Source organism: Musca domestica, unplaced genomic scaffold (assembly GCF_030504385.1).
Source record: "Musca domestica strain aabys unplaced genomic scaffold, Musca_domestica.polishedcontigs.V.1.1 8, whole genome shotgun sequence".
Taxonomy (NCBI): Eukaryota; Metazoa; Arthropoda; class Insecta; order Diptera; family Muscidae; genus Musca; species Musca domestica.
In genome coordinates this window covers 4928344-4939607 of record NW_026712409.1, presented here as the reverse complement: position 1 = coordinate 4939607, position 11264 = coordinate 4928344, and the positions used below count along the sequence as shown (strand labels likewise).

General features: G+C 28.2%; 1 protein-coding gene across 6 annotated transcripts in view; it reads left to right on the top strand.

Moving 5' to 3' along the window:
- The window catches only part of LOC101890862 (protein grainyhead), a 330664-nt gene extending 322845 nt beyond the window's left edge, over positions 1-7819 (top strand). For 3 of the 6 annotated variants that reach the window (XM_011298332.3, XM_011298190.3, XM_005174729.4), the window contains 3 exons: positions 19-202; positions 4607-4671; positions 5046-7819. In XM_011298332.3, coding sequence (XP_011296634.1) covers positions 19-202; positions 4607-4671; positions 5046-5172 — 376 coding nt within the window. In that variant the 3' untranslated portion in view covers positions 5173-7819. Of the gene's footprint in view, positions 1-18; positions 203-780; positions 946-1173; positions 1288-4606; positions 4672-5045 lie in introns of those variants that run through there. The other 3 variants (XM_011298246.3, XM_011298281.3, XM_059131140.1) reach the window with 3 other exon arrangements.
- Positions 7820-11264: the final 3445 nt, after the last annotated feature.

The following is an 11264-nucleotide window of genomic DNA, read 5'->3' as shown; positions in this document are numbered from 1 at the left end:
TTTATTTTGAAACCCTAGTGACAAAAAGGATCACATTTTGGATCAGAGTTTGGCCATGAGCGAATTTGGACCGCCCATGAAACGTGGCCGCATGACCCCACCCACCAGCGAAAGGGTCATGCTGTATGTGAGACAAGAAAACGAAGATGTCTATACCCCCCTGCATGTTGTGCCGCCCACCACCATTGGCCTTTTGAATGCGGTAAGTTTGGAAGACCACGAAAAATGACCCCTTTTCCCTAACTCCCTTCCCTTCTCCTACTGTCTGTCTACTGCTGGTCCCTACAAAATTTTCATTAATAGTTTGGCAAACAAACAAACCAACAACAACAACAACAAAAATATGTATATCAATCAATATAAAAATCAGAGACACAAAAACTCATAACTTTAAAACCAAAAACCACCAAAAAAATGTCATCGCCAATTAATAATTATTTGTCTAATATTAAATTTAAAAAAAAGCAACAACAATGGGGTTTCAAACCAACTGCAAATACCACCAACCAACCAATCAACACCAGCAACACCAATAATAACTTAACTCTTTAACTCGTTACTTTGTCCATTTTGGTTTGTTGGTACAATTGGCCTTTTTTCAAGCTAAAGCAAGCAAAACTACGTTACGTAAAGAAAAATAAACCAAAATGTACGAATTAGTCACAGGGTCTCATTGTGTTATTTTTTTTTTCTCTCTTTAGTTTAATCTATTAATTGTTATAACAAAATTAATCAAAATTAAATCATTATCAAAGATCAGGTCTTTTAATTGTCTTATAGCCAGTCACCCATCAAACATTTCGAAATGCCACAATCATAAAACAGTGTGCCAAACAAACAGTAGCACAATCACCACTACCACCACCACCATCATCAACAGCACCATTACTATCCAACCAACACAGATTAACATTACACAAATACCACACACAAACACACTCATAAAAACAACAACAGCTCTCTTCTTAAATCAAATTTCGCTAATAAAGCACATTAATGCATTTTATACTGTTAAAACGTATGACAAAAAATCAACAAAACAGCAACTACAACAACTGACTACTGGTTAATAATTTAAGTGTTTTTCTTATAATTAATATATTAATTAATTTCTGTGGGGAACAAACGACAACAACAACAAATACAAAAAATCAAATAAAAATAAATAAACAGCAACAGTGCACCACAGCCACCATTACAACTACCAGCCATAGCCACCACCACCAACAACTACATCAACAACAGCCACCAATGGACGATGAATTACAGTGGCAATATCCAAACGAAGTAGGTAATTTTATGTTGTGTACTTCTTAAAACCGATGTACTTATGAGTTAATATTTCAAGTCATAAGTATTCAGCAAAGAAAAAACCAAAAAAAAAAAAAAAAAACCGCCAACACAACTAAAAATGGCAAACAACAACCCAGCATCGCCAGCAACACCTAAACACCACTAATCAACTTCTTACTTACCAACTCAAACAAACACACACTCAACCACACACCAGATATTAGAATATACACTTTACTACTCTACTAGTCTCTCTCTCTTGTTTTTCTTAACCACGGTGGTGTAACATATCCAAATATATGTGTGTGCGTATGTGTTTTTTTTTTTTTTCTAATAATTGTGAAGAACAACCAATATCAACAAGTACTTACCATAAATACATACATATATGTTTGTCTAACACATTGTAATACTACTGTCAACATTGTGGTAAATTAGCGAAAGAAAAAATAAGACACTTGCTATGTTCCGTTCCATATCAAATCTAATCGAATATTGTACTCGTTTGTGTGGGACCCACAGGGTGTGAAATGAGAAAAATCAAATTCAAATTAATTTTTTGTTGGTATTTCAAAAAGAAATGCCAATTGCAAGCATTTCATTTAATATCCCATGAGTCATTACATCCATTAGATATACATTTTAGTCTGAGAGAATTATTATTTAGCTCATCATTCATCAACAACAACAAGAGACACTGATGAACAATTTTGAAAAACACTATTTATTCCAGTACACTTGAAAAGAATCGTATTAAAGAATCAGGGTTCGAATGAAATTTTATTTGTAGAAGAGAAAAATTTATTTTTAATCGCTTAGAGTTGAATTCAACGTGTTTGAAATAGTAGGGACACAATTTGAATTCGAATAGAATGGATTAAATGACACAAAAAATATATATATTTTTTAAATTCAGTCATGAACCCAAATTTACTGAAAATGAAGAATTTGTTGAATATGAACTCATAAACGTATTTACGATTATTATTTAAAAAAATAAGTTATTCAAGAGACTTCTTTATTTCGTCTGCGATTTTTTGGAAGTATACAGTTTAACAGTTTTTAAGACAATATATGACCTAATACAGACAGAAAACCATTTTTTTTAAATATGGTTCCATACAATACCATTCTGTCTATTCATGGCTAAGACATTTTTTTTTTTTTTTTTTTTTTTTTTTTTTTTGATGAACGGTATTCAAATAGTTATTTGTTTATTTTAAAGCAGATATGAGTACTTCTTGGTACAATATTGCCATATTTGACAATGCAAGAGAATTTTTAAAATTATTCCGTATTATTTTTATCCAAGAAATACAATACATTCTCTACAGACCAAAACATGCCATTTTTACAGAGAGGCAATTAAATTTTTCTGAGAAAATCTCTTCATATATTTCTGTCCAATGAAATCTTATGATATGTTTCATAAATTTCAATTACATATCTATTTGAAAAAATTAGCTTCATAAGTATCGTAGCCTTCTCAAGTAAATGAGAATCACACTAACTTCTCACCTTTCCCAAAAAATCATTATTACAATAAATCAAAATATACAATAGTTCTCCCAAAGAAAGAAAATATATTTGAGACTTACAGAACATAAATGCACTAAATTGTAAAAGAGAAATACTTAGAGAATTTTGAAATAAGTTTCCTATGTTGAATTTTTGCTTATTTAATAATTAAAAAAAAGAAACAATCACAGTTATCTCACAAATTATTTTATAGTAACAATTGTGAAAATTATTCGCATAGGTCTGTTTATTGTCTGTTACTCATGACGGAGAATAAGAGACATCAACGCTAGCGTACATACTTGTTCATCTAAGGTTAAGAACAAGCGCGCTCAAGTGTCAATATCTCTTTGCTTTTAGAAGTCTTTAACAATTCAATGTTTAAACATTGTTTATTTCATTAATACTATTGGACCAACTTCATATTGAAAAAAAAAAAATAAAAAAAAATCAAAGAAAAACAGAATATTTATTTTCTCTTAAATGTTCTCATTAGCGGACTTTTAAGCTAACACACGGTTTCGAGCAGGGCAATTTGCCTCGCATAAAGTTTATGGTAAACAAAAATGATCGTCTCGAAAGAGAAAACAAACACTTAAAAAATGATTCTCTCCTAAAGAGAGAACATCTATTCGAGACATGCTTGAGATATTGCAGTTCATAATTTGTTTACCAAATTGACTATTCTCGGAAAGAAATATTTAAAAAAAACTTCATATAAATCAGCGCTGCTCAAAAACATGACCTTGCTCACCAGTCCACCAATTTCTCTTTGTTTTTTAAAAAACCAATAAAAAACACATTTTTTATAAAAATTCACTTTATTAATAATTTTGGACCATATCCAAGTTCAAAAACATTTCAAATGAATGGATAAATATAAAGAAAAATACATTTTTTGTTTTCTCTTAAATAATCTCTTTTTTGGACTCCTGTGGTAGTAAACGGTTTTGAGCAGTCCTGATTAGAGACACAACCGATAGCGTGCATACTTGCCCATCTATGATATTAGTAAAATTATTTCTGAGAAACAAAATATACCAAAGAGTAGCTAAAATTTCTCTCGTGACTAGAGTATTGATGCACAGGAAGAGAAAGAACTCATTTCTCTTAAAATTAATAGGGTGTTCACGTTGTTTTATTTATATTTTTATTTTCGTGAATTAATTGAAGAAACTCCGAGTAATTTTTCTTTCAGCGAGGTCCAGCATCGCTCATATACTGTTTTATTTCGTAAATGACATAGTCTTTCCACCAATGTATTTTAATAGAGAATATTTTTCTCGACATTTTTCTTAGGGCAATTATATTTAACAGTAAGTGATGGAGCATAAAGGTTATCCTATATCATTTTTGAAAACCTGAAGTCTTTCACTAAATGACTGAATAAATAAATGTAACTATCTAGATAGAATTTGACTTTTAATACAATTGGACTTCTTTTTCATAGATAGCCTAGTATATGCCCTATTTTTTATTTTATTTATTTTTTTATAAATATAATATTAAACATTTAATTTTCAAATCGAACCTTGATTATAAAAAAAAATATTATTAATTGGCTGACATTTTTTAAAATAAAAATATTTATTTCAAATTGGTTTTAAAGTTAAAGAAATCCAAAAAAAGCTATGAGTTTTTGCTTCAAAAAAATATATTGTATGTGTGTTAAACTATCGATGAAAATAGTAGGCCAAGAACGAAACCCAACCACAACACACAAAAAAACTCTACAAAAAGAAACAACGCATCATCAACTTTTTTTTTTGTTTTCTCTCATTTTTCTCAATTACAGATTGAAAATAAATATAAAATCTCAACAACGAGTATAAATAACATATATCGAACAAATAAAAAGGGGTAAGTGTTTTTAACCAACCACAATTAACAGCAAGGCAATACAAGCTATACTACTAACAAATATTAAAAAATATATGTAAAACATACTAATCTAAAGAGCAAGGGGTTTGTTTTGGGGCAAGTGGAAAGCTTTGTAGTTAGCCATGGAAGAAAAAAATAAATGGCATGTTACAAACCAAGAAAACACTATAAAAACCTTTGCATTTACTAGTTTACAAAATCATCACAATCTTTTTTTGTTTTTTCTTGATTTTTATTTTTCTTTATATTATTATTTTTATATTATAATTTTTTTTTTGGTTTTTCTTTATATCATTATTTTTAAATTATGTTATTTTTAAATTTATGTTGTATTTCAAATTTTCTCTTTTTAGGATTACGGCGAAAATTGATGATGATATGATTTCATATTATTGCAACGAAGATATTTTCTTATTAGAAGTCCAGCAAATCGAAGAGGAATTGTATGATATCACATTAACTGAATTGCAAAATCATTGATAATGCAAGCAATGCTAATAATAAACATGGCAGTCTAATTAGATTAAAAACCCCCCGCCCCCCCAAAGTCAATGGAGGATGTTTTCTATTAAAGTTAATAAGTTATTGAACAAGAAAAAATGCAGCAAAACGAAATGCTTGGAAATGCAGCAAATGTTTGTAAATAGCCATAATACAAAAAGAAAAGGAATTGTAACATCGTAGTGGTTCCCTTGGACATTGCTTGCCAGCCAACATTGACATAACAACAACAAAATAACGGAAATATGCACAAATTCTAAGGTTACAATATATATATTTTTTAGTTTCTGTTTTCTTAAGGAAATTATATTTTTTTGCATACGAAAGAAACTAGGTTTTAAGTCCAATGATAAACAGAAGAACAACAAAAAATATTTATAAACGAGATTGATGTGTCTTTACAATTTTTTTTTTGTTTAAATAAATAATTTAAATAATAGCAGCAATTACAATATTATCATTTTTTATAATAACTTATAAAAAAAACAACAACGAACAAATAATCGTAATAGTAATATTAATTCTTTTTATATTGTATTAACCGATTCTTTAAGTGCCAATAGTATCGAGATGTAACGATAAAATTAACAAACACAAATTAATAACAATTTATAAAGAAAACAAGCTAAGAAATAATTTCCTATTTAAATTGTTTCCGGGGATTTGCTGATACGGCAAAGACAAATATTTTCTCCATTCTCTCTCCATTATTTGTCTCAATAATATTTCTCTTCAAATATAAACCACGTGACTCCCAAATGCCTGTTCGTGTCTTAAGTCTTTTGATTTGTAACTCACATGAGCCAACTCAAACTCTCCCAATGGGAATACAGTTTGTTTGTGGAAGCTGTCAGCCTCTCTTCTCTTTTGCCTTACTCATGCATTTTAAGGCCATACTCTCTGTGTTTCGCACTTTTGGATGCTCTCCCAATAACGTATGTGTCTTAAGTCTTTTGCATCAAATCAATTAAAAAATCAAGGCAAATAAGAGAATAACTGAAAATAGTTTAAATTGGAAATTAATTCATTGCTAATTTAACTAAGAAAAAAAAAATAAAAGGCAACCACTTGAGGGTTTTTGCTAACCCTAAATTTTATTTTTGTTTGGGCGCCACTTTATAATAATAAAAATAATATAATACTCTTTATAAATATGAACAAATAGTTTTAATGTCAAAAGAAAATTGTTATTGTTTTACAACAAAAATCACTCTATTTAAGATTTCTTTTTAAATCATGTTTTCTTAATTCAATACGATAAGATTGCATTGGATACAGCTGAGTTAAACGTTAAGTCTTTCCATTATACTGTTTAAATTTTTTATATTTTTAAATAATTTTAGTTCTTTCCAATGTGTTTTTCGATACTTTAAAAAAAAAATAATTGTGCTAAATAAATAAAGAAACGATTTCACCATAAATTTGCTTCCAATACCCACAAATGTCTTCTTCTTCTTCTTCTTCTTTAAATCTTCTAAAACCACATATGAGATCTCAATTTAAAATTGATGCTTACCTTGAAGAATAAAATTAATCGAAAAACAATCTTTGTGAGACAAAAACAAAAAAAAAGTGAGAAAACAACAAATCTTGAAAATGCAATAAAAACAGAAGTTTTATATTATAAAAGGAAAATACAAAGCATATTGAAACATTAATGCATTAAATGTTAAAACAAAAATAAATACAAAATGAATGAAAACCCATTAAATTTAAAACAAGAAAACAAAACTCCCCTTCACCAACAATTGTAAATATAAATACCTTAAACTTAAATTAAAAAAAAAAAACAAATCCTTCCAACATATTCTTAAAACAAAGACAAAACTTTAAACATTCCCTACGGCTTCCTCATTTTCTTAGAAAATTCCCTTAAAATTTTTTGTTGCTTTAAATTTATTTACAAAAAAATTATTTACTTTTCTTAAAACAAAAACTGTAAATTCCCCCTTCTTTTTTTCTTTAATATTTAATTTAAAAATTATTTTATTATATTAATTTTATTTTCAAATACAAAAACAATCTTGCCGTTATTATATAAACAAATAATATTTTTTTTCTTTTAGTATATACGAGTTTTATACTACAATGAAAACAAAAACAAAAAAACAGAAACAACAACAAATCACAATATATTTACTTTCATGAAATTATTTTATTTAATTTTTTGGAAAAAAATATATATACTTTTTCTATTAACTCTTATTATTTTGTTGTTTATAACTATGTTTTAATTTTATATATATACATATTTTTAGTTTCCTTCTTTTTCGTTTTTTATTTAAACAAAACATATAGAACAAAAAACACAAAATATTTTCTTTTGTTTGTAACGTACTATTTAAGTTGTACCTTAATTTAAAACAAAAAACAAGAACAAATTATTTTTACATACACAAAAAAATACAATATAAATAAAAAACAAACAAATACAACTTAAATTTGCAACAAAATGGCAACCACACAAAAAAACATGAACAAAAGAAAGCAAAAAAGAACAACAATTTTTTTTTAAGTGAACAACAAAACAAGAACAAAAACCAACATATATTTTTATATATATATTATATTATTATATTTTTAAATAAACTATAGTAGAATAAATGTTTTTTATACAAAGTAAAAATTATTTTTGTTTTTTATTGATTTAATGATAAAATATAGTAAGTATGAAAGGATTATATCAATTGAGGTTCGACCTTCCGAACTTTGCATGTTTCTCATCATAAAAATTATCCAACCAAAAAAGCCCGATAAAAAGCTGTAATAAATAATAAAATTGGTCGAAAATCAAAAAATAAAAATTTTAATTTTAAGCAAATTAGGCTAAAAAGGACATTAATTACGACAAATGTGGGGAAAATATCATCAATAAGAATTATTTTTGTAAAATGCCAACATGCAAAATTGCAGTTTATTGAGTTGGAAAATGAAACAAAAAACTTTCAAAAGACCAATACCTCATAGCATAATAAAAAAAAATTATATATGTAGAGGCTATGTCAAAAAAGGCGATAATGCTACATTTTTCTAAAATCGAAGTTCGTATACATTGAAATTGAGTTTTTATAATTGAAAACTTGAGGATAAAAAATTGGGGAATCACTGTCCTATGGGTGTTTATTTTAGAATATTTATTTCGCAAAGAGGTATTTCTATTATTGGGAACTTTAATTCTTTGAGTAAAGTAAATTCTCGGTCATATGAAGACTGTGACTGGCTAAATATTGTCGAAATAATCGTAACTTAAATAGAAACAGATATTAATATCAACTTAATCTTCAAACTTAAACCTCAGACAAATATTTTTTTATATATAAATATATTTTTTTTATTTTTACATTTAGCTTCCAAGCAGTTCTATTAATTTTTCGAATATTTTCAACGAAAACATATTGTTTTGTTTAAAATTGCCACATCCTAGTACCAAAATCACTTCAATTAATACGTCCCTGAACGTTTTCAGGTCACTTCCCTGTAGTTTTTCTATACCTCATTTGTTGAAAAGAAAGTACGATATTGCATCTTTCATTTCGTAGAAGTTTCATTCGGTTATCATGTTTACTTTCCGAGATATTGCAATTTGAAATTAATGTTCACGCAAAATATCCCTGCTGCTGAGTTATGGTCGCCTGGTATCGCAAAAAGAATTTTGGTTAAATGTCAATTTGTTAGTTTCCATATTTCTACTACATTAGTGTTAAGTGAATTAGAGCATACTTTTAGGCGAAATATATGAATATGTTTGTTTGAATTTTTGACTAGCACAAGAAATGTTTTTTTTGATGTTCTATATTGGCTTAAAATCGACTATTTAAAAAAAAAAGGTTGGAAACTTTTAGTAGGTTTTCTGACAGATAACTACCCTTAAATATGTACCCCTCTATGTGGGATGTACCAAAAGATTTGGCCTACATATCCCAACTTAACATTCGATCAAATAATAGTGCAAATATTGAAATGTGCAAAGTTTAAAGAGAACTGGGGAATAAATTCGCATTTTATGAATGTTATGGTTATTATTTATTATATTTGTGGTAAGGTAGCAGAAGGGCGACCCCAAAACCCACATCCTCATGCGAGTCCTAATTTTGTCCAATTGAAATTTGTGAAATTAAAAAAAAAACGAAAAAAATTTTCTGACCTTGATTTAACTTCATTATTATCACGGACCAAGCTTCAACTAAATCTGGTACTTGATTGGTTTTATATGATATATATATTTATGATATATTTCGAAATTTTTGAACTTTTACGGGTGAGGTAACAAAAAGAGTGGACAGATGTATTTTAAGGCCACCTCTAATATACACAAAAATATTGGAATATAAAACATGTTTCCCACTATAAGGGAGTAATATATATTCAAATGAATACAGCAATATTGTCCGTTTTCAAACCTAACCCTTGTCTTAACTGAATATTACGATGAGCCAGTTTAAACTACGTTAGGTGCTACCTTTGCTTAATATAAGATTTATATAGTTTTGTTTAAAAAAATTTGAGGCAGAGTTACGAAAAAGAGTGGTCCCTATATATTCCATCTTCATACTTACTCTAACATGGACAAACACATTAAGATTTTCTAAGTTCGATTAAAATCGGGCACCTATTTTCCAATTTATTATTCAAAATGTGGCCCCTTTGTGGGGGAGGTATAAAAAGAAGTGGGATTACTCTTTCCATCTTCGCACCTAAACTAAAATTTATCACATTTCAACTATTTCGGGAATATTCGTGGTTGGAATTTAGAAATTGTTCGCGAAATTTTGAACTTTTTTGGGGGAAGAGGGGGGGAGCTATTTTACCTATCTCCGGATTTGATCTTAGTTTGATAAAAATATTATGATGTACCATTAGAGTAATTAGACAACAAATTATGTCAAATCAAATTATATACATCCTATATATAGCCATCAGGTTGATAGCAACAATTAGTTAGTTTTTGTGGCATTTTAGTTTTAGTTAGTTTAATTTTAAAATAAGATAATAATAATAATGTATTTTTTTAATGATTAACATTGCTTTATTAATAGTTCCAATAAAGAAATAAGTTCCATTAAAGAAACTCATATGAAGTTTCTCGGGATTAAGTATTGCATTCTTGGTCGTCCTCATAAAAATAGTACACTTTTATGTCTTCCGTATTGTAAAAATTTCACACAGTATATCACTTTTCGTTTGTGAAATGGAAGGAATTATAATTCGAATTTTTTCTTCATACGAATCTCACCCGACCAACTTTTGTTTTCTAGCATTTCTAGCCGTCTAAAAAGAGACAAAGTTTATTAGGTGTGCTAATAGTCTTGATTAGTCTTCAATTCAAGCCAATATATTGCTAAATTGACACTTTTAGAGCTATAATTGCTTTTGATATTTAACCCTGTTTTCATGTCACTCGTACTGTATAAATTTAAATTGCTTCTCTTGTAAAGAAAGCCCAATGTTGCATCTTCAATTTGGTGAAAGTTTCACAAAGTTATCCCTATTCGTTTCTGAGATATAGCAATTTGAAATTTGTCTTGACGCAAAATATCCCTACTGTTAAGTTATGGGCGCCTGTTAACACAAATGGCGATACACTTATATTCCTGCATGTGAATTTGGTTTTAATTTTTGTGTCAGTAATTTGTACACATGAGCATACTTTTAGGAGCTACATTTTAATCTTATTACAAACTGTAATTTTGAGGTTCCTTAGGGATTTTTTATACCCCCACTCAATGCTAGAGAGGGTATATATATATCTTTGATACAGTCAAAACGTGCCTAGTCGAAAAAACGCTTTTAGACCTTATGTTTCTTTGGACCAAACACGTTTCAGGACATTTGGAGTCGATCCATTTCTAAATTGATTTTTTTTATTTTGAAAAGATATATACCCTCTTTAGCTCATTATTTTATGTTGTATATTCGGTTAGCTTAATATTTCTTCTAAAGAAATAACTAATTCTTTTTCTATAAAAAATGTGGGTTTTTCGGGACTTTGTATTCTATTCTTATGTATTCTTATAAAACTAGAACAGTATTATGTCTCCTATTCAGTAAAAACTTTATGCAGTATATCACTG